The 25509-nt window shown below is 36.7% G+C and overlaps 1 protein-coding gene across 1 annotated transcript; it reads left to right on the top strand.

Annotated features, from left to right (window-relative positions):
• Nucleotides 1–1694: 1694 nt before the first annotated feature.
• Nucleotides 1695–23176, top strand: LOC128226502 (neuronal acetylcholine receptor subunit alpha-5-like). The gene is made up of 11 exons (XM_052936405.1): nt 1695–1841; nt 5568–6036; nt 10395–10516; nt 11315–11470; nt 12185–12281; nt 13237–13364; nt 16470–16613; nt 16979–17166; nt 18139–18249; nt 18659–18850; nt 20044–23176. The coding sequence occupies exons 1-11, from the start codon at nt 1790–1792 to the stop codon at nt 20806–20808; spliced, it is 2424 nt and encodes an 807-aa protein (XP_052792365.1). The 5' UTR covers nt 1695–1789; the 3' UTR covers nt 20809–23176.
• The last annotated feature ends 2333 nt before the right edge of the window (nt 23177–25509 follow it).

Here is a 25509-nt window from a genome sequence, read left to right as displayed (position 1 = left end):
CAAACGGGGTCCTTTGTTTTTGCTGAAGGAACAGCACAATGAAGAGACAGTGGTGGGATTCAAGGAAGTCCAGGTGCTATAGCCTAGCTCTTTTTCGAAGAGACCCCTGGGTTCTTTTACGTGCTCGGTGTAAAGCACCGATACACGGGGTACAACTTTTCCAAGCATTACCCTTTAAATGCCGAGCGCCAGGCAAGGGAGCTACTTGTTCCAACTTTTAACGTCTTTTGGTATGACGCGGCCAGGGAACGAACCCACGACCTCCCGCTCCGTAGGCGGATGCTTGCCCTCTAGGCCACGGAGACGTAATGTTCAATTCTTTGTCCCATTACCACACTTGTATGCAAGTTAGCTATATATTTGATATGCTTATATTTGGTCATCAGATGATCGAACAGTTCAAGTGCTGACAATTCTATGCCCACTCAACACTGTATGGGCTCTACACAAGCCTCAGTGTAATGCTCAGGTTAAAAGAAGTATGTGATCTGGGATGTTTTGTATACCCTGTCAAAATGATGTGGGAGTTTTTGTCCATGGGATGTTTTGTCCTACATTCAATATGCTGGATATACATTGGATATATTGATCTACATTTTTGTTTATATTTTCATCGCAATGATTGTCCTCCTATACAGGATAGTGTTACTTTATCAAGTACACAGTGGTTACTTTCAACCACCTGTTTTTCTAATAAGAATCTTAACCTTTTTCTTACATTTTTATTGTTTAGTAGACAAGGGGAATTTTATTTCCATACATGATTTTCGGGGTCGTGAAACACTAGAAATCAGTGTGATATCGCGTTCATGTTCGTCAACTGACTATGCAATATATAGGACATTTATTTTAGTGGTATCTAACCCGAAACATGGTCATGGGGTTGTATTGAACACCGGTCTTAATTGAATCTAAGAACGATGTAGCTAATCGGATTAGTCGAATAAATAACGAACCTATATAGTGAAAATATTCAATGATGTATGACCATAAAACTTAAGATTTATTTTCAATGTCACCCGTTTCATTAAGGGATCATAGGCTTAAGATCGTAAATTTCCAGGCGAAAACTCTTTTTGGCGTAAATGCGTTTCAATAAAGATATCGTAAGCACATTTAGCGCTCGTGACTTTACGGGTGTATCTGCACTGTAAGTCAGCGTAAAGTTTACGACTAAGATATATTACTTTGCTTGTGTTAAATATCAGCCTTAATTTGATCTAAGAACGATATAGCTAATCGGATTTCTTTTTATTAATAACTGACAAGTTAAGTGAATGACGTCAAAGATGTATGACGATAAGATTAACTTATGTTGCATATTGAATACCACCCTAGACCAATATCTCCGGAAAGCTATATTTCAATGTTCTATAGTCAAACTCACTGACCTGCAGAACGCAGGTCTTATTTTTTGACTTAAATAGAAATGATGTAAGGTGATACTATTGAAGAGGCTTGTTTTGGTAATAAATCTGCTGGGTAGAGATCACTTTTATAAAAATGCACACATTATTGTTTTTCAAGCTTGATCAGATCTGAAGAATTATGTAAATAGGTGAGGTTTTAATGTCAATCTTCTCTTAACACTAATAGGTGTCCTAAACAAAGGATCTGGCATTAATTTGAAATAATTATTTCTGCACATGAGGTCACTTTTGTTTGCATTTCACCAAAACAACCCCAAAGACAATGCTAAACTTGATCACATTTCATTAGAAAAAATATTTTAAAATTATAAAATGCTTTGCGTGTAACGTGCGTCAATTAAATTATAAAATTATAGATTATGGATAACTGGTTTGCCCTTTTACTTGTGGGTATTGTCTACATGTGTGCAGGTATATTTTTTGTTATTTTACATTTTAAAATCCCATGATATCATTTTCCATCACATGGATTAATTTTCCTTAAAATCACTTTGCCAGAATTCAACAGTAGAATTAAATTACAGGAGCGTGAACATATTACTTGAACAAATGTTGCAATGAATAGGGCACAGTGTACTGGCTAAGGTCACAAATCCGAACACTTTTGGAGGTTTTTTACAATTATCTTGGAGAGTTGTTGTTGTAGTTTGTTGTTGTAGTAAGTTAAACTTTCATATGAAACATCATTGGTTAATCATAAATGTTTCACTGAACATCTGTCAAAGTAAAGATTCACATTCTCATCAGCTTAATGTCGAAAATCGTTAATTTTATGAACAGTAGATCGCCCTTCAATTCATGCTATAGAAGGCATTAATACCTAACACTATAAAAGTTGTTGTTTTTTTCTAAAATAATACACCATTCGAAATAGGTTATGCTAAATTTTGACAAAAGAATGTCGAAAAAAATAATGCGATTCTTTTAAATGCATTATTATGTTTGATTCGTTTATCTTTAATGATCAAATGAAAACATGTGGTTTGGGTACAAATAATATTAGCCTTGTTTTGATTAATGGCTACGTGGCCACAAATTCCCATGTAAAAAGCGCCAACATATCGCGTATAAGTTTTCTCGCAAATATTTTATATGTACACAAAGCATGTGTTTTTTTGTTTGTTTTTTTTGTTCGTTTTGATTATTAAAGTGAAATGAGTGAAGCATTATAATGCATTGAAATTGAAAAAAAGTTTACGTTTATCCATAGTAGCCTATATATTGCCCAATTGAAGGCCTAGTTTAAGAATTTTCTGGGTTATTAATCCCCAGCTGGCCCCAATTTCTCGAAACTTCTTAAGTCCCTTTTTACATGATTAAGCTAAGCTCACTTTTTTGTTATTCAATTATTTTATGATAATAACTTCTTTAAGTTTTTTTTTTTATACTTTTGATAGGAATTATCTTGGTGATAATCACAATTAACATTTTCATTCATCAATATTCAATTAAGGTATGTATTACTTTATAGGCCTTTAAGTTATTCGATATTCAAACCTACCCGATAGCTCAGTGGTAGAGCGTTCGCTTCTGGTGCAACAGGTCGGGGATTCGTGTTAAACCCAAAAACGTTAAAATATGCCAATATATGGAATTTTTTCCTAGCTCCCGGCATTTAAATGGTGGTACTGGGCTAGGGTTTCGAACACGGATCTCCTGTATCTCACTATGTTTCTTCAAGTCTCCTGATATCTTTAACTGGTAATTGCAGCCACTTTGCAGCGAGTCACGCTTAAATTATGTTGAATTATTGGGGCCAGGTTACATCGTGTAATTTAAAAAGGGTTTATTTCCAGAAATTAATTAAAAAAGTAACAAAACTATATAACAAAATATATTTCTTTGGCTTTTAAGAAATGCAAAATATGTGATTTCACATGGGTTTTCAGTTGAAAGAAGAGCAGAAACAGAAACTGCAATAACATAAAGCTGGCCTCTCATAGATTAACTGTTAAGACACCTTTTTATTTTTGTCCTAGAATGAAACATTAATTTTTGACCGTAAATATGAAACACTGCGATCTGATTTTTAGTAAGTAGTTTTATATCACTGGTTTCCAGACGTGCACGAAATAAATGCCCATTATCAGACAAAAAAATAAAATAAAAAAAGTTGGCAAAACGGTCAATCTATGAGAATGCAGCTTTAATTCAAAATGCAGTTTTAGGTCAATTACGATCAGAGCACTTAGCATATGTACATATACATACACTTGACATATATACTATAAGTTCATGTGTTTAGACGATGTATTTACGCCGGTTCTGTCCTGTTCTGTACGATTACCATTTCAAATGATACCAAAATCCGCGGTCACCAGAAATCAAAATTTAACATTATTGTTAATGGAGTCAGAGGTGGACCCAGGATTTGAATTTAGAGGGGGCGTAACATAAGGCGGAACGTTTTGACTTGCGCTCCTCCCTCAGAGCCGCAGTATATTTGTTTTAAAGTTTTGGTAGTGTGTTTGGGGATACTGATCCCTTTATATATTTGGCGTGCTTTATAACTGTTTTTTTTACTATGATTAAATAAAAAGTAAACTTGGACGATTTAAGGGGGCGTGTGCCGAGTGCGCCCCCCCCCCCACCCAATCCGCTTATGGGAGCTATCAGAGAACTAGGTAATTTGTTTTTTATCTGGCTCGGATTCCTGCGAGCTAGATAATACACACCTTTCGGTCTAAAAATGTTTACTAAATGCTTACGGTGGTTTATAGTTTCAAACAGTGAGAATATCACTCTGCTATTTTCACTGATTATACATTTTAGCCCGCTCTCAGTTCCAAATCAAAGGTCGGCGCGCACAGGACTGCGACATAATTTCAACGTCAGTTCTAAATGACGTTATATGTTCGCATACACATTGATATTATTTTCTGAAAAACTATAATTAAATTTCATTTTATACCACTTTTAGACATGTAATAAAAAGACAGATTGTTTTGTTTTTTCAGTGTAAGATTGTAATATATTTCACCTCGTGAACACCACTTGTGAAATATAGCTTTTGGTGCTCATTCAGTGTAATATATTGCAATGTAACACTGAAACAACGGATAATCCTCTATATACACGGTGCGTGTCCAAATCGGTACCCTCTTTGCGAAATCTACTGAAACGGTACCCTTTTTGCACATGCACCGGTCATTCTCTGCTGAAAACAAATTTGCGATGGACAACAATCCAGTTAATGTTATTCTAATGGTGAAAGGAGGTATGTCATATGCAAAAGAAGTATACCACGAAACACTTAACTGTTATAGCTATGTCTCTTTTTGTAATGTGCCCATTTTTCAAATACTGCAACTCCACAATAAGCTACACAATATCGATATGTCTTGCCTCGCCCACCGCCTCTGCATGTTCTGCGGGCTCAAATGAAGCACTGCTTTGATTATGTACACACCATACGTGTATTCATTTATATATCATATTCATACAAACTGCAAAAGTTTGTCAAAAATATATGTAAAATTCAATTAAACACCATCCTTTCGGGTTCACAGCGGCAAGGCTAACCTTTTTGCTATTGCTTTTTATGTCACAGGTAACCGTAAGAGCGTAAGCTTTTGACTTGCGCCCCTCCTTCCAACCGAAAAATGTTTGGTAAACAGTGTTGGCAGAAGACGGGTCGGGAGGCTACTGCCCCCCTCCCTAACCCCACAAGATAATTTTAACAATTTTAAGTCCCAAAAGGTGAAGTTGTGCGTATTTTTGTGCCCCCACCCCCGCCCCTAAAATCGTCCATGTTTACGCCAATATGCACCATTTCGGACTAGAAATTGTTAAAATGCTAAATGCTGAAAGAATCCAAAAACTAAAATAAGATTTAATGCTTCAATCATTCCGAGTTTACTTCGCCCCAACTCACCGATTTCACTGTCATTGGATTTTCAAACTAAAATTATGTTTTTGTTTTGTTTTTTAATCTTTTAATTCCAAACTAAAATTACGATTCAAAAAACGTGTAAATAATATTGACTTTTCTCCATAAATATGCATTTTGTTCTGTCTTTATATTCCCACGTTGTTTGTTTTTATAAATATTGTTTTTTTGTGGATTTTTTTGGGTAAATGAGTATGAAAATACGGTGCAAGTGTGCAATAGGGGTATATCTTCTTTTCATTGTATAGATACTGCAACAAGTGAAACGACAACGTCAAGCACATCGAATGCTACAACTGATTCGTCAGCTACTCAGACGGCATCTTCAACGTCATATTCAAGCACATCGAATGCTGCAACTGATTCGTCAGCTACTCAGACGGCATCTTCAACGTCATATTCAAGCACATCGAATGCTACAACTGCTTCGTCAACTACTCAGACGGCATCTACAATGTCATATTCAAGCACATCGAATGCTACAACTGCTTCGTCAACTACTCAGACGGCATCTACAATGTCATATCCAAGCACATCGAATGCTACAACTGATTCGTCAACTACTCAGACGGCATCTACAATGTCATATTCAATCACAACGAACACTTCAACTGAGTCGCCTTATACATCAACTACGGCCAACTGTAATGTAAACTATACAGCGGATGCGAAGGGAGGATCCTTCACATCTCTTAACTACCCTTATGATTACATCAAGTAAGTATAATTTTATTCTCACATACTTTTCGATGAAATATGGAGTTTTCTTTCATGCTTTTCGATGAAATATGGGGTTTAATCACGATGAAATATGGGGTTTAATCAGTGAAATAACAACAATGAAAATATCAATTTGATATTTCACTGCAAAATAAGGAATGAAAATATCACTTTTCAGAACTACTTTTAAAATCCTTTGTAGTAACTTCCCCATGATCAAAACAGAACACTTCACTTTGAACCTGAAAATGTTGGCAAATAAATAAATTTGGAAATTAACAACTTACCGTTTATTACCGGTTATCCCGTGTTTCAAACGTTTTCTTAATCTAGAAGCTGAATATTCGAACATATGCTTTCATACCAAACAAATGACAGATGACAACAACTGTTCGAACATAAAAATAATGTTATATAATAGTTCAAATGTAGTTTAAACTGTTTGTCATTTTAATACGTTAATCGAGCTTCCCGGAAAATTCACAAAACAATTTACAGATAATCTGATATTTTTTACCCCACCAACGTCTCAAAATATGTTAACAAACTAGCGTGGTCCTCATCATTACCTTGAAAACGACCTGTCTTCAAGAAAAAAACAGACTGGTCTTTGACAGTAAGATGACTGAATATCCATGTATCATGAAACACACTTTAAAACTAAGAAAAGTGTTTAAAATCCAATGATTATCCGCATTTGTTTGCTAACACATTTGACCTTCCAAATTTTCATTCATTAAATCGCGGCGTAGTAATTTGGTTATGTATTCATGCCCCGCTTAAAATTAAAGTGTTTTCGTTATTTTTTGGAAAATATGTGCACTTATAAAGCTTCTTTGATTACTGCTCATAAAGCTTTGCACTAAAAAACGAGCAAATAATAAACTAAAATAATGAAAAGCTGAGAACTTTTTCTAGCCGGAAATAGAAAAATGACAGCTATAATTTTGCGTGAGGGGCGCCCACGGGTAGCGGCGTAAACAACACCCTTTGCAAAAAAGGGAGTATTTAAGAAATAAATTTAAAACAACTAATAAAACTCCGAAAAAAGCATAAACGAAACAGAAAAAAAAATGTTTATTTCAGTGTAAGCTCGTATTCGATCACCACTCATGAAAATGTGTTTTTCTATGACACTCGTGAAATAAAATACGATCTTACACTGAAATAAACAAATATCCTCTATTTTTAAGTGAAATAACAACAGTGAACACATCAATTTCACATTTTCACTGCAAACCAAAGAGTGAAAATATCAACTTTAATGATTAATTTTGAAATCCATTGTAGTTGACTTTCAAGATACAAGATACTAGAAACAAGTGTGTTTACTTGTGTAAACAAGGAACATTAGCTCAATGAGCTATTTTCCGACATGAATAACAGACATATAAAATATAAAAAAAAATGACAATGAGCTTGCGACCTGGAAATAAAAGTATATATGTTAAAATGAAAACATATTGGAGCATGTATTTACAAAAGCCGTTTGTTATCATATCCATGCATACAAATCCAAATACTTTAGTAGTAAAATTGGATTAGAGGACAATAGAGCATCGAAATCAGTGATAACATCAACAAGTTTTCTCGGCTGTACGGCCAGTCCACCCGCGCACGGTTCCACTCGTTGACATTAGAGTTGTGCTGATGATCGATTATTATCGACATTTGATCGGAAAGGCCGGGGACAATCGATAGTGAACTTGAACAATCGTTTATATAAACAAGGGACGTAACTGCTACCGACTAATTTTCTTTTTCTGGTTTATGCTAGTAAATGCTGAACGGTGTTACTATGTTAAGTTATGTAGACATATATTTACAAGTCAGTATGTTTATTACACATTTTCTTTGTAATTTTACTACTAAACGATTTCTTTTCAACTTCTCAAGGTTGTGGTTTCAACGTGATTTTTAAAACATGTTACCGTTTACATTTTACCATGTAAGAATTTATTTTTCTCAGTTGATGGAAAGAAAATGTTCTTGTAAAAAATAATGTATTCAGCTGCTTGTTGTACGTGTTACTGACTGATTATTGAAAAGCATTTGATATCTTTCTTTTTGTGTATTTTACACATGTATAAAATACTAAATGTTAGACAAAAATTAGAGCCTGTGGTCTGATGGTCTGTAAAAGTAACTTATAAACACAAACGCTAGTTGCGTTCTGAATAAATAATGTAATTTATACAAAGAAATTTGCAAAGTTTAACAGTATTGTAAAGAAACAGGTGTGCTTAAAACTGGTACATGTACAAAATATGATGACCAAAGGTAATTAAAAAATGATTAATAATCGATCATTGATCGGTTTCATAAACCGATTACCGATTATCGATGGTAATTTGTATGTCCGATTTCCAACACTAGTTGACATACCACCGTAAAATGATTAGTTCTTTCAAAAGTATAACTTAATGGGTAATCATATACATTGAAAGTATACAAGGGAATAACAGCTTTGTACATCGATGGGTCAGCCTTCTAAATTATGGTAGGTCGAGAGCACCTTATTTCCTTTGGGAGGCTGTTCCAAACCTAACTGGCCTCAAAGCCGAAAGATTTTCCCCATACTGGTATTTATTTGTTCTTACTGATGGAACATCTACACAGTTTTCGTATCTGAGATTAAAATTACATGTCTTAAAAGTTAAAAGGTTTTGAACATATTCTGGTGAGATACCATACAGACATTTGTAAGTTTCAATAGCAATGTATCTTACCCTGCTCAAATGTAATGTTGGCAATTGAACTCTATTAAGAAGATTTTCGTAAGCTGATGTGTACTCATTTAAAAACAGTTTTTAAAGCTCTGTATTGAATCTTTTCCATTTTTTTCTGTGTTGGTCTTGCTGCAAAAATGCCAAACAACAGGACAGTAGTTGAAATTGGATCTGATAAAAGATTTAATGATAATGATTAGCAAAACTAAACACGTCACATTTGAACCAGAAAATGTTGCCAAAAATAATTTGAAAAAAAGAAGTTGCATAAGTTTTAGAAGATATATTTTGAAATAAACAACTTACCGTTCATTAGGAAGATGGTAGTCCTGTTTGATAAACGTTTTCTTGAATTTTGAAGCTGAATGTTCGAACACAGTATTTATTTTGTTGAGGCTTTGAGGACTCATTTTATTTGCCCCTTTATGGGGACCACGGGTTCGGAGTCAACCCCTTGGGCACTTACAACATTCATAAACAGTAATATCGATGGCCTCATTCCAATTGCCGAAGCTGCATTTTTTCTGTTTGGGATTTTTCATTCTCATTTTAAAAACAAAAAGCAAGCGCATCTAACTACAAAATGCCGAGTAAATACAGTCCAATGAGAAAATGGTGTTGCATCATGTGTGATCAAAATTTCAGGCAATGATTGAACATCTCGCACGGAAGCAAGAATGCCGAACCTTCAAAAATTGTAACAACAAAAATTTGAAATTCGGCGTTTTGTAAAAAAAAAAATGTGTGATCAAACTACCAAGATTGAATACTTAAAACGTTGCTACTGAAAACATGGGGTTTTGTAACTTTTGGAAGTGTGGCCAACGATATATTACAATTAAAATGCACTGATCTAGTTATCATGAGCGTTCATTTTAAAAAGCAACAGCACTACAAACTATGTGCAAAGATACCATGGGTCATATTTAAACAAAGAGATACTTCGCCGAACGAAAAGTATGTGAATATTTCTCAGTTTGTCTCAGTAATTTCAGTCCAATATTTTGAGCATGTAGCATGATGCATATGCATATTTATTTATTTTTAAAAACTGATATAATCTGTTCATGTAAATCTGTTCATTTTGTCCACGGGTGATATACGTTGATGGCATAATTAAGATACATGTATGTACATCAAACATACAGGAAATAAATAGTATGTGGTGATTCGAGTCAGAGGTATTTGGCGTTGTAGAAAGAAGGCTTAAACACTAAACTAATTAATATGTCCAATGCATTTTGTTTGGATGCATTTGGTTTAGCTGGCATACCCTGGTAAAAAAATAAATACGCCCAAGTTTCAAGTGTAGAGTAGATTCTACTAAAATTTCCTTAATGCCTTATCCGTGGCAGTGCATTGTTCATTAAGGGTTTAATATGATATTGAGAATTATTCCATACCTTACAAGTAACTATTTGGTGTAATCCACATTTCAAGTGACTTATATTGCATGATCTCATTGAGAATCAACTTCAAACTCTAAAGGTGTTCGCGAATGAAATTATGAGCGAGCATAGACTATCTTTGAATTTTATAATTATGTTTTACAATTACATGGCTTTACTCACAAAACGTTGCAGGCCGAAAGCCATTCAACGCTTTAAGCGCTTTGATTTTCTTCAGCTCGATGGATTGCAACATCTGGATCACTTCTCCGACGGACACTGCGGTGGTTCTGATCCCGGGAATGTTCAACATGGAGGATGAGAAATATTGTCAGTACGACTCATTCTCCGTCTATGATGGTACGTGCAAACATAGAAAGTGGCAGCTTTTCGGCCATATTTCCGTAAATGTGAAATGGTATGCTCTTGCCTCCGCCATCGGGATCACCGGTCTTCTCGTCCATTTCCGTAACGTCCGTTTATGTGAACTGGTATGCTCATGCATCTGCCAATCGGGATCAACGGTCATCTCGGCCATTTCCGTAACGTCCGTTTATGTGAACTGGTATGCTCATGCATCTGCCAATCGGGATCAACGGTCATCTCGGCCATTTCCGTAACGTCCGTAAATGTGAATTGGTATGCTCATGCACCTGCCACCGGGATCAACGGTCTTCTCGGCCATTTCCGTAACGTCCGTAAATGTGAATTTGTAAGCTCATGCATCCGCCATCGGGATCACCGGTTTTCTCGGCCATTTCCGTAACGTCCGTAAATGTGAATTTGTATGCTCATGCATCCGCCATCGGGATCACCGGTTTTCTCGGCCATTTCCGTAACGTCCGTAAATGTGAATTTGTATAGTAATGTCTCCGCTAACTGGATCACCGGTAGGATTTAAATTGAATCATTGAGTAAGCCTCCGACGAAAACAAACGCCAAATTCCTGCATTTCGCGCTCAACACTAAGAAATTTAGGATTTATTTTCATGCGTTGATCCGACCTTATTAATTTTAAAGCTCTTATTCATATTTATTAACAATAACATGCACAAAATTAATAAATTTCATGCGTTGATCCGACCTTATTAATTTGAAAGCTCTTTTTCATATTTATTAACAATTACATGCACACACTTAATAAAAGAATGTTTTCAGGGGCTTCATCGAGCGCCACGTTGCTGGGCCAATACTGCGGCACGAGTTTCCCGGCTTCGCTGGAAAGCTCGGGGAACGTTATGTACATCCACGTGGTATCAGACTGGACAGTGACGGCGTCTGGATATATCATCTCTTACGCGACTTTAGATACCTGTAGGTCGTTCTTTTAATAGCTTGTACAAAATGTGTTATGGTCAATTGCTCATCTGTTTCTTATCCAATCAAGGGTTAACTTTTGAGTCGTTGTTTATCAAAATTTACATAATTATAGTGTTAGTTTAAAGCTCACAGATTTACCGTTTTTACAAAAAAAATATTTTTTGGCTTCACCAGGAATGAGCAAATTTTTGCGTAAATATCTGCAAACCAATGATATAAGATTGCTGACAAAAAATCACATCGTAGATTTTTATATTTCCGTTCGAAAATAAATGTTTTATGGCTTAAACCGTTACTAAGGGCTTAAGGAAAATGCATATAACATCAATTTTTGAACATAAATATACATACGCGCGATCTTATTTTTGTCAGCAGTCTTATTTGACTGGTTTCCTTGGATTTACGCAAAAATTGGCTCGTCCTAAGACAAAATTTATAAAAGTTATTAAAACGTTCAATCTGTGAGAGTGCAGCTTTAAGGTGTTCGTCTTTTTCTGGAAAGTTACGATCGTTTTCCTGATTTCTTTCATTTTCTACTCGAGGAGAAAATAAGTATACAGCTAGTAGGCCAACTAACATTTTTATTGTTTAATATATTAAGAAGAAGTACAGATTCGTTTTAAGCATGTTTTAATTATACTTAACAGTTGTGTTCTTAACTGAAATTTACATTACGAACTATTTTCAAAAAGATTTCCCCTTTTTCAGCCTACCCCTATTGTAAATCGGAATACACTGAAATAACCGCTACTGCAAGCACTGGACCGGCACCGACATTTTCAAACTCACAGACACCTTACTCCAGGTAAAATATTTTGAACACTTAAACTTCAATATGTACATGTTAATTTGTAAGTACCCAAATAAAAATAGTAACTTACATATTGTTTCAGCCGAGTTTATATTATAAATATATAATGTAAGGATTATGCAACTACACATGTACTTTCTTGGTTTACAAAACTGTCAAGTTAACATTTCGGGATCAGGGGTGGTATTCAATATTAGTCTTTACTGAATCTACGAACGATGTAGCTAATCGGACTACTCGATATAAATAACTGATCTTTAGAGTGAAATAATTCAATGATGTATGACCATAAGATTGACTTATCAAGTTGCATATTGAATACCAAACCCACATATCCAGGTATCACCACCCATTGCTAGCTACAATTAATAGCGATCAGGGATACTTTTTTCCTATTTTGACATTTCTTATGTATCCCTGTCACGAGTCTGCCATATTAATTAAAAAAAATCGTCAAAAGGCTCGTTGACGGCCCTTTAGATGGACAAGTCTGCCATAATAAAAAAAAAATCGTCGGCAGACTCGTTGACGGCCATTTAGGTGGACTTCACCCCTTGCGAACTTGACGAATAAAAAAAGGACAAAAATCAATAGAATTATAGGTTTAGGAGCGTTTTTTCAACATTCTTGTGCTCTTGTTTTTCAATTTCATTTCTAACAATAGCCGATCCTGATCCTATTCAGTGATTCTATCAATGTTTCACCTATCGTAACATCTTGGCATCTCCGGCAAGCTCGGAATAATTCTTATAGCGGAGTTTGTTATGGCATCAGCCATTTGAATAAAACTTTGATATGGTGTCCACATGTCATTATTCGATTAATATGCACATTAAATTGGTTTGATTGGTGTATAGTACGTATATGTTAAATATTGACCAATGAATATGACAGTTCGGCTAACTTAACCCAAACAGAATAATTAACCAGTTTTATACAATCGTTTCAGCAACACCGATGAATACTTTTTGGTGGTGAAAGGGGGTAAAAGTACTGGCGATATCATTCTCAACCTACAGTCATCCAGCATTGAGAACTCTGACGGCTGTATCTACGACCGCCTTGTCATTTACGACGGTAACTACGGCTCAGAATTTACCAAGTCAAGTCAAGTCAATATTTTATTGTCAAATACATTAATTACATTGCCATAACACTGAATAAACAAGCAAGGTGGCGAAATTTACAATAAATCAGCATAATATTTGTATAATATTATGAAGAAAAGTATGCAAACTATATTGGTTGATAAGATCATCTTCATAAGTAAGCAAATCAATATTAACATGAAAAAATATTAACCTCCCCGTTTAAAAGCTTGATATAAATAAGTTTTGTTTTGTTGATAATATTTACATTTGTTGTTGACAATAATGTTACAAATTTGGACAAACATGGCCAACGTGTATAATACTTAGGCTAGTGCGATGTTTTAAGATCACGATAAAATGGACATTTAAGTAATAAGTGGTATTCATTTTCAACACAGTTTATTTTTCATTTAGTACATATTCTATTTTCCCTTTCAATATATTTATATCTGCCTTCCTCTATCAATAAAGTATGGCAACAGTGACCCTTTTAAACTTAACTTCAGCTGTATAATTGTAGATACAGCTGCATATTTAATTATTTATTCTTATACAGTCGAAACTCGATGGCTCGATATTCTAGGGACCGGCCAAAATACTTCGAGTCTCGAGAATATCGAGCCAAGCGGGATTCCATACAGAAGGTGATAGTTTAGTTTAAACATAATTATTTTACAACTATTGTGAACAAGTTATTACAACATTATATTAATCACTCTCGTTGGCCCGATTTTACGCGAGAGTGTGGTCTTGTGTTGTGGGGGAAACCGGAGAAAACCCACTTGTCCGGCTTGGTGACCACGAACCAAACTCACATGCGCCCGAGCCGGGAATCGAAGCGAAGGTGAGAAGCGAGTGCGCTGACCTCTGCGCTAACCGAACAACCGGAAGGTGCAACAGAAGGTGATGTTTTATTTGATACGTTATGCACCAGTCAATTGTAACCACGGCCCCCAGGTCCGGGGAATAGCGGGGACTTTGACTTCCGGTCCAGACAACCCCGGGTAAAATCCTGAAAGGTAAAAACACGGCCCATTTTCCCGGCTATCCCCGGTATACCCCCGGACCTGGGGGGGGGGGGGGGGGCGTGGTTGAAATTGACTGGTGCATTACAAAGTCTTGTTTACCTCGATTGTTATTTGTTACGCTATCTATTGTATATATTGGACATAATTACCGTAAACACGTCGTATTTCGCCTTATTACAAATGTAAACATGGATACCAATACGAGACAGAACTTAGCGTTATGGAATATTTGCTGAAACTGTTTAACCATTTGTTTTTTATCGACCCTCAGGATATCGAGCCATCCGGTCAAATTTTATTTGAACATAGACCAAAAAAATCGGTCCTTTCAATCTAGTTCGAGCCAACGAGTTTCGACTGTAGCTGTATATGTGTAGATATAGCTGTATATTTATTGTTAAAGCTGTATATTTGTATATACAGCTGAATATTTATTGGTAAAGCTGTATATGAATTGATACAGCTGTATATTAAATGAAATTTGACTGTCTTGAAGGTGACAGTGCATATTGTCAACCTGTGGTAAATTCTATCGACCGAGGCGAAGATAATTATACCGAACAAAAGCTAAAATTGTCTGTTTCATCTCTTCAGAGGATTACACTAACAGCGAGGCAGTAGGGTGATAGTCGAAAATATTGCTTTGTCTTCTATAAGTTCGTAAGATGAGAGGTATAATAATGATAGATACAGCTGTATTTGTATAGATCTCGCTGTAATGTTTAGCCGTTGTTGTATTCCAAAGCCAACAATATTGTTCATTTTTACAACAAATTTCTATCTGTACTCTTAAATACACTAACTATTTTTTAACCATAATACTTGCGATTCTTTGCATAATGAGCTAAACTAGTTGTCTCCCATTTGTCTGCAACTCTTTATCGCGTTCACGTTTGTTAAGATTCAATAAGACGCCTTCCTCGTAAAACTTTAGACTTACTACTTTTGACACGTAAGGTTACGGACAGAATCTATGTGATACATGTCATTACGATATTTTTATTGGAACGGTATTACGTCTAGAAATTACGCTCTTATTAAGCATAGGGACCTTTTTTGAATCGGCACCCTGACCCATAAATGAGTGAGTTCTCTGAAAGCTCCATTCAATTTTGGTATTATAGGAATAATTATATGTATCTTCCATGGCCGCTCGTGTAAGATAGGTTCGTCCCGACCCGAGCGTAAGGTGTTTTGCGGAAACGAGGTTAACCTCAGTAAAATAAAATACATTAAGTTTTTTTTCGTTGGAACTCTTTTGTGCGTAGTAAATAAATGCATATAATATATTTGTGATAATTCGTGGTTGTCATGGATATGCGCGTAGTGATTCAGATTATGTTCAAAGTCAAATCGTTCTTGAAAAAGTTCTGAGTAGAGTGCAGCATTAGTTCTTGAATCGAGCGTTTAAGGAAATATGGTGTCATTTGAAGCGAGAAATAAGTAATTAGGATTCTAAATATTGGCACAAGACAATGTTTCGATGACGATACAGACGACTGTCTTCAACAAGGGAGGTAATTGTGTGATGACATTAAAAAAGGAGTCCATACGGGTACTTGTTTTATCTTTGCCCGTGGGCAAGATAAAAATTCCTAGCATGGTCAAAAGTTTGGATCTACTTTTCTCCCACCTCAGATAAGTAGATCCAAAAATTTGACCATGTTAGAAAATCTGTGTTACCGGTCCGGATCGAAAAAAAAAATCCGCCCCGACAGTACCTGTGTTGCCAGGTACCGAGGCTCGCCGCGTGCCCAGGGTCAGATTTTTTCAGGACCGGACATACATAATTGATACTATTTAAAGCAAACCTTAATTTAGTTTTGGGGGCCAAAAAATAGAAAGACGCATTTTTGTACATTTCACCAACAAGCGCGTTCGATGATGTTAACCGACGACATGTCGTGCAGTATTTTTATTCACTGCATACGTCAAGACGTTCCTTCAATATAACGTCTTTTAAGGGTCTGTGAAAGCAATCGCACCTCATTGTGTTCAGTACAGTGAAACCCCTTTTTTAAATTAATTACCTCATACACAACAATGAAAACTTTCTCTCATAGGAGCGTGCCGGAGCAACACGGTGTTGGCGACCCACTGCGGACCACGGCTGGCGCGCTGGGAGCTGCCCGGAACCGAGTACCTTGTGCACTTTCACTCCGACGCAGTCATCGAGAAGGACGGCTTTGTCATGGAGTATTTCCTCGGTGTGTGGCTTGCAGTGAACTGTATTATTTCAGTTTAGGAATTATACAGATTCCCCTTCCTTTTTTTCCGGTCCATGCTAAGGGAACATTTAATAAATGCAACGGGGGTGGGCGGGGGGGGGGGGGTGCTTTTGACTTCTATTGTTTTGGGAATTTTGGTACAGCAGACACTTGTTGATTTTTAATGACTATCCAATAATAAAGCTCACTTGAACTCCGACCCCTTAATGCCATTAAGTAAAATTACTAATCCTTTACCTTTTAGTTTCTACAATGTTATCACATGCCTGGCGTAGCTCATTTTTTGTTTTCAACTACTACAAAAATAGCTATTAATTTTCCGTTTCCTCGCCTCAAATATGCAGGGACAGCAGGCACTGCTGAGCCAACGACGACTACGACCACTTCCGGTCCCCCGGTGTCGGCGGAAATTTTTCTCATGAATGACTTGTTGACCAACTACAGCAATGACGTCCTGCCAGTCCGCGACCTGACCATACCCTTAGAGACCAAGGTCGACCTTGAGTTGGTCGGCGTCAACGGATTGGACGAGGTAAACGAAACAAGTCATGAAATTATTAGTTTATACTCATTCATGAGCTCAAAATCTTTCCGATGAAAACAAATCGACGCATTGTCATAGCCTTGATTTTGGCGTCGGTGTCGGCATCGGCATCGTCGTCTTTTTGCGAAATATGTGGCTATAACCCGAAGATAATATTACTAGTATGTTACTTTGTAAATGGAACTTGGAACCGCGTTGCAAGATACAATGTGCACATTTATAGCTCGTAACTCTGTCTTTAATGTTTGTTGTGTTTTATTCCTCCGCGGTGCTGTTGCATTACCTTTATTGTTTAGACCTATGACGCATAGATCTAGATTTGGTAGAAGCTTTTCAGAGAAAGATAGAACATGTTTGGACACGAATCCCGGAAAATCATCCTTGTACACGATTTTTGCCCTAAATGTTCACACGCGTAATAAAAAAATATATTTTTTTTTTTACTTTTTCTGAATATAAACGTTAATAGTCATCTGTTTCTACAATTTCTACGAACTCATTCTATGAATAATAAGCTCATTTTTGAAATGTATGAGTTTGCACCAAAACGTTTAGAAAACGTGGTACAAATATTTGTGTGTATAAATAGACATGCCACACATATGTTGTAATGCACCAGTCAATTGTAACCACGACCCCACACCCTGGTCCGAGGGTATACCAGGGAAGGCCGGGGAAATGGGCCGTGTTTTTACCTACCGGGTGACCCCGCAGTGCCGAGAGAATTCGAGACGAAAATAGCGGGCAATGGGCCTTACCTAGGATGTCCCCGGGGTTCTGGAGAAATTGGCGGGGATTTTACCCGAGATTGGCTGGATCGAGAGTAGTCCCCCCGCTATTACCCGGTCCTGGGAGGGGGTAGGGTGGGGCGTGGTTACAATTGACTGGTGCATAAGTCTTGCATTATATGTTTTTTACAAAATTAATGATACAAATTCTAATTAATTGCATTGTTGACAGGTATCTCAGAAACTGACGACGACGGTGCTGTTTACGATCACGTGGACGGACGCAAACATCGGCTGGCCCACCAGCAGGCAGTCTGGGATCTCACAACTCCTCATACCCCAGGTACGACTCTAACAAGCACTCTCTGTAGATCTGTTCGCAATCACGTGGTTAGATGCGAATCTCGGCTGGCCAAATCGTAACTTCTCGGCCATCTCCGGCAATCTCAGATCCGAATTGGTTCCGGTTGAAAAAAAAGTGATATCTATCTTTAGGCGTCAATAATTGGTGTCATATTCCTTGATTGTTACTTTTTGTCAAATGAATTGATGTATTCTACATATTAATACATTCAATATAGCCAAAACAGCAATTTATTTTTTAAAAATATAGATACATTTTTACATCAAATTAAGTAAAGATGAGGTGTAGCGAAATTTGACTAATATAGTTACTACCCAGTCAAAGTGAAGTGTCTTTAATCTCTCTTAAGCTATTTCTGGTAAACCGCGTGTTTTCGAACGTTTAACAGGACGATGTCTGGAAACCGGATGTTGCACTTATGAACAGCTTCACGCGGATCAAGCAGCTTGGGGCGTCGTTTATGTTCGTGGTGGTCACGAACGAGGGTGCTTGTACGTGGCGGCCGTACCAGATGCTCGACTCCACGTGCAAGGTCGACATGACGTACTTCCCGTATGACACACAGTCGTGCGACATCATGGTGGGTAAATGTATAGCAAAATAATTGTTATGTTCTTTTTTACCGGTATAATTTGGTATCCTTTGAAAGCGTGTTATGCATAGAGAAATAAATCATTTTACTATAATTTCGACAACAAAACACGAGAATAAACAACATGCGTCATACTTTGTACTAGTATTCTTGTCATTTGATAACAGGAAATGATGCATTCTGTGTGGTCAACAAAGTTAATTACACGTTTTATTTGAACTCATTTTGCAGTGGAAATATTTATGTACAGTCGAACCCCGTTGGCTCTAACTCGCTTGGCACGAATTCCTCGTTGGCTCGAACTAGATATAAATGACCGATTACTTTATACTGTATGAAAACAATCCCGCTTGGCTCGAATTTTCCGAGGCACGGGGTATTTTCACTTGTCGAGCCAATGGGGTTCGCCTATACATATATCAATTGAAAATGGTCCCGAGTGGACGAAGGAGGCTGACTGGTGTCTTTATTCTACATAGACTGTCACTTATGTCTTTCAGTGGTAAAGCCAAGATTGATTATTTATGTTTGGTTCACGAGTTGAAATATAATTTTTTATTTCCATTAATAACTCTCGTTCGCATGATATAACGCGAGAGTGTAGTCTTGTGTCGTGGGGGAAACCGGAGTACCCGGAGAAAACCCATTTGTCCGGCTTGGTGACCACAAACCAAACTCAATGCGCCCAGGCCAGGAAACGAACTCGGGTCGCCTAGGCGAGTAACGAGTGCGCTAATAACTGCGCTAATCGACAACGTTTATTATTGTAAAATTGGTTGCTTTTCGTGTTACAAGATAATGACGAGGTATCACGTGACCTAAAGAGGTTCTCACATGGGTCACAACCGATGTTAACAAACAAGTAATCATTTGTCAAAATTTCAAATTGACGGAATTTGTAGAACAATGCAACCCTGAAAATTTTGCCAGGGATTGCATCATTAAAATACAAGCAAATCTAACATTTCACACGTGGAGAAGCAGAAAATAGCATAGTCTTTAATAGGCTAATAATTGTTTTCATATCGTTTAAGTATAAACGATTATTTAGATATTAACGTCACTTACTTGTTTGTTTACATCGTTGAGACCCGTGGAGACTCGTGAGAACCCCTTTAAATCACGTGATTCGTCATTCTGAAGATATTTTTAAAAAGAAGTTTGCTTTCTCCCTTTTCTAGATCAGTACCTGGGCCTCGTCCTCAAACGAGATAGAAACCTTAGTCGGCGCGAACGGCATGCAGAAACACGAGTCGTTTGTGGAAAACGCGGAATGGAGCCTGCTCAAAATCTCGCAACGAAACGAGACTTTCAACGGACAGTTTACCGTAGTGTTTACGTTAACGCTACAACGTAATCAGGCGTTCACCGTGTTCTACATGGCGATTCCAGTTGTGCTGTTGACGTTTCTTTGTGCTTTTACGTTTTCTATGCCCGTCTGTTCAGGAGAAAAGTCTGGCTACGCCATTACCGTATTTTTGTCGTTAATTGTTTACGTGATTGTTACGTTTCAGAAGATGCCCGAAAATTCAGAAAATCTTTCCATATTCGCTATGTACGTCCTGGGAGCCACGGGTCTAAGCCACATTTCAGTAATGATTTCTGTCCTTGAAATTCGTTTTGAGTCGCTAGACGTCAGGTACAAGCGCGTTTTAGGGTGCACGCAAACATTTTCCAAATCTATCATTCGCCTTCAGAACAGACTTTTGTGTATCAAACCGGAGATTGAAGAACAGACAGCTGAAGCCGGTGGACCCAAAACTAAATCAAATTACGCTAAAATGTTTCCAGATGATGAGAACGTCGAAGAAGAGACGCCTGACGCTCAGGATGAAGACGTTTGGATTGATTTTGTGTCGGCTTTAGATTTCGTCTGCTTCTGGGTGTATATCATTTTCACCTTGGTTTTGGCATTGACCGTATTTGGACTTCTTTCTTTCAATTAATTATATGCACATGTCTTGAAAATAAGTTGGTAAACTTGATCATTTAGGATTTCAACTTACGTGCGTGTTTAAAGGTCCGCCTACCGTCACTCATCCAATGCACACTCCCTGTGCCAGATTTTGTAATGTATCAGCCAATGTGGTTGTATTCTAAGTCAGTTAGATAACCTGAAGTAATATTTATATACGCTACGCTCACTCCGCCCATTCTGAATCATTAAGAATTTACTTCATGTCATCTTACTATTACGTAATAAGCTATTGGTGTACATGAACTAATTCCGTATTTTCTCTCGAACGATAATTGCTCGTATTTCTATCATGAAGTAAAACTATGATGACATGAAGTAACATTTGAGCGAACGGGCCCTTCTTAATAATTGAAATATTACTCCGGGTCATCTGAATGTCTTAGAACCTCGTTGGCTGACACATTTGTAACGCAAAATCTGACGCGAATGAGCGGCAACAGGCGGATGTTTAAACATCCGCGAAAGTAAAATTCCATAATGATAAAGCCTAGTGCCTTTCTGCAATTCCATTGGCTGTAAATGCAGGGTTCTCAAAATGAACCGGCCGCCGGCCTATTTGACCGGTTAAAACCAGAAATCGGCCGGTTAGAATTGTTCTAGAAACCATAAGGTCACATTCTTTTCTGACATATTTAATACTGATTATCTATTCTTACTTCGGCGTTTGTAAGAGTCTTCAGGTTTGAAATCGTTTTGGTAAGAATTCTCCGTAATTTGCGCATGTGCAAGCACGCTTTCCTGTTAGAAGAACACATTGCCGATGTCCAAAAAAGGATCATACCGTAATTCCCCTTAAAGTTCGGACACCCGTAATTATTTTCAAAAATAATTAATTTTGCGTACCTAATTTTTGGACACCAAAAGGACTTCAATCATAACTTTCACAGTTACCAAGTTTCACAGACGAAGATTATTGATTTTTATCTTTATCAGTTAATACCCATCCTAAATGATTTATTGCCTGTAAAAAGAGGAAGTGTGAAATATTTATTGGAGGATTATAGAAACAAGAAAGGCAATCAAGGGATTAGGAAAACAAAGACATGACATTTTTTCAATAAACTTTGAAACTTGTACCACACTTTATAATATAGACTGTAACAGATAATAATCGTACAGTTATACTTATTGAAACATCAATAAAAGTCAACACATTCAATGATATAGGTTACTAATTAATGTGATTAATTAAAGTTTGAAATGAAATACTTAAGTTGCAATCGAAAACACCACTCAGACACATTAATCCTGCAAAGCAATGTCCATGCTCTCCACGAGATCCTCGTGGGCATAACTGTGAGTAATGTGACGTCACACAATGTGACTGTTTGATCTGAAGCTGATAGAATGTGCTTATTCAATTCAATGCAAGTATAAAATGAGGTTTTAATTAATTTGATGAAGGATTTATACTTATAGGCGTAATAAATAATTTTATGACCATTGATAACTACGGATAAATTAATAAGTAGTAAAATGCAAACATGAAGGCAGGTTTAAAATACATGTAGATAAAATGTAAAAATGGTAATTTTCTATAATTCTGACAGGATTTTTTTTTATTTAAAGGTGTCCGAACTCTAAGGTGAAATAAGGTAGATGATTTTTTTTCGGCCACAAACAGCCACTCTTAAGTATGAATAATTAAATACCATTGAGTATTCATCCATTTATTATAGACCTGTTGCATAAGTTAGCGTGATATTTCTCTTTTTAGTTTATATATTAGATCAATTCTTATTTTGATTTGATTGCAGGAAACTTCAGGAAAAGGAAATGGTTTAAAAATCGGTCTGAAATGTGTTCTTTTTTCTATTTTCAATCCAAAACGGCTTAGTCAGTGATGATACAGACACTGACAGTGAATTATCAAGGTCTTTCTATGAATTTATGCTATGTATGACATTTCTGTATATTGTATGTGAACTTATGTACAAAACAGTATTTTTATCGAAATTTTGCATTGTTGTTCACTTCAACACTCCTAGAAAAACAGTTTCCTAAATGGCTCAGAATGCAGGAAATTGCATTCTTATTTTAAAAAACTCCGGGGGGAGGGGGGGGGGGCATGACCCCGGACCTCTCTAGAAAGCCTGTTACAAATTCAATTTGGCCTGTTCAACTGAAACATTTTGAGAACCCTGTAAATGTAGGTTGTATTCCTACGTGTGTTGCAATATCGAAAGTGAGAATTGTCGATGGTTGTTTTTCATAATTATTTCTATGTTTGTGCATTGTATAATATTCATATAATGTCATAGTTGAAGTCCCCATTGAAAGCAAATTACTGATGTACATCAATATATTATCTTCGTTCAATAAAGTTTTGATTTTTCTTTTATATTTGTCATTACTATAATTATATGTTTTAAAATAATATTTTATTAGTAGTAGTATTATTAGTAGTATTATTATCATTATTATCATTATTATAGTAGTAGTAGTGGTAGTGGTAGTGGTAGTAGTAATAGAAATAGTAGTAGTAGTAGTAGTAGTAGTAGTAGTAGTAGTAGTAGTAGCAGCAGCAGCAGCAGCAGCAGCAGCAGCAGCAGTAGCAGTAGTAGTAGTAGTAGTAGTATCGTAATTATTATTATTATTATTATTATTATTATTATTATTATTATTATTATTTATTATTATTATTATTATTATTAATAATATGAAAGTAAAATGAAATATTATTATTTTTATTTGGAAACGCAATATAATAAGTTTTTGCTAAATAGCCCGGTCTGTCGAAACGTAAAAGTCAGTATTGTAATAAATAAAAAGCAATTCATTATCGTTTATGATTAAAAAGTTGGACTGGAAAAGCATTTTACTTTGAAAATAACTACCCAACAGACACGCATTACCAGGAACATTCGTGAGGTACCGGTGCCAAGTAGATTGGTTTTCGATCTTGTTATCGTGACTGGGGCCCTGTGAATTGGAACAGTAAACAGCCAAACTACTGGTAGGTTGGCGTCAGCAAACCACGGTGTATCTAGAAAAAACGACTTTCTTATCCGTTCGCATACGTTTTTATTGCAGGTAAATGGAACAATATCAAGAGATTCTTTGATATGTCAAGGAAATACTGCACACACCGAGGGAGGATTTCGAAACGCAATTCAGAAGTCATCTACAGTATGGGAATCTATCAAAACAGTTTGTTATCAGAAAAACGGGCATGCATGTAAAACAGTTGTGTATCAAATTGTGTTTTGAAAACAGTCGCTTCACAGTTAAGATTCAATGGGCCCGCCCCAAGGCGTTTAAAAAAAACGTGCAGAACGCTTTCAATTTAAAACAAGTTGTTAAGCGGGAACACAAAGAGGATACTAATTCACATGGCCCCAATTTCTCGAAACCTTTTAAGTCCCTTATAACAGGATAACGCTAATCTCAATAATTGTGTTTTTAATAATTTGCGAAATATTTACATCTTAAGAGTTTTACACTTAAGCCGTGTAGCCTCAGATATTTCGAAAACTTGGGGGGGGGGGGAGGGGCATAGCCGATATTTAATATTGGTCTTAATTAGATCTAAGAACGATGTAGCTAATCGGATTGATTGTTATCATTATTTGACCAACGGAGTTAATGAAGGCAATGTTGTACGACCATAAGAATAACTTAAGTTGCATATTGAATACTACCAAGCAGGGGTCACAATCAATATATAACTAAAGCCAATCTTCTTGACTTCATTCACTGTTTTGGTTTGTTTTTAATACCACGCAATCCGATACGCTACATCAATCTTAGATTCAAGTAAGATCTATATTGAATACCACTCCATATCTAAGAAATGACCTAAGTGTATGTTTTTTTTCCATCGGCGTTTTTCAAGGTCAACGTAATATTTCGAGGTCAACGTAATTTTCGAGGTCAAAGCTTAGATTTCATGCAGCATCATTAGACACCAACCGGGGAATTCGGCACAAGCATATGGTCACATTTATAGGTTTAATACATATTTTGTTATTAAGAGCCACTCTTGTTCTTTAACTTGTGCCAGTGTATAGCATCGCCACGCGGGATCTTTTTTAAAAGCCCTTCCAGGAATACGTTTAGTTAGATCGAACTTGCGACCCCTGGGTTGACCGTCAATCGTTTTACTTCGAAACATCAGATCAACAGCTACATTGCTTCAAAATAGCTCGTCATAAATGGTTAGCAATAAATACGGCAGCACAACTCACTGTTAACGTTTAAGGTAAATGTTATACATATGGATGGAAGGTCTAATGACGAATTTACTATCCATTCCAAACCTATTCCAATTTCGAAATACAGTAGAACCCCGTTGGCTCGAACTCCGAGGGACCGGCGTAAATACCTCGAGCCAAGCGGGAATTCGACCCAAACGGGAATGCTGACATTCAGTATAAAGAAATCGGGTCATTTACATCCACACTTCGAGCCAACGGGGAAATCGAGCCAAGTGAGTTCGAGCCAACGAGGTTCGACTATAGCTAACGGAACTATAACTTGTCTGTCGTACTTCGAAATAATGTCTTAAATATCTACATTTCTTGTCATAAAAGTCGTCTCTATCCTCACCTACTTCGGAGAGCATTTACCGTATACAGCGACATTTATAATGGTACCAAATTATATCAACAATATGCATCATTATGAAAGACCTCATCACAAGCGGATGTTGTACGTAAGTACGCAAATG

Source organism: Mya arenaria, chromosome 3 (assembly GCF_026914265.1).
Source record: "Mya arenaria isolate MELC-2E11 chromosome 3, ASM2691426v1".
Lineage (NCBI taxonomy): Eukaryota > Metazoa > Mollusca > Bivalvia > Myida > Myidae > Mya > Mya arenaria.
The sequence above is the reverse complement of the archived record's forward strand: the minus strand, read 5'-3'. Positions and strand labels throughout refer to the sequence as shown.

Bases quoted from the DNA above. Each gene is read 5' to 3' on its own strand.
- LOC128226502 (XM_052936405.1), top strand. From the start codon at position 1,790: ATGGATAACTGGTTTGCCCTTTTACTTGTGGGTATTGTCTACATGTGT. The intron at 11,471-12,184 runs GTAGGTCGTTCT...CCCCTTTTTCAG, and splicing joins TTACGCGACTTTAGATACCT to CCTACCCCTATTGTAAATCG. The intron at 18,851-20,043 runs GTGGGTAAATGT...TCCCTTTTCTAG, and splicing joins CACAGTCGTGCGACATCATG to ATCAGTACCTGGGCCTCGTC.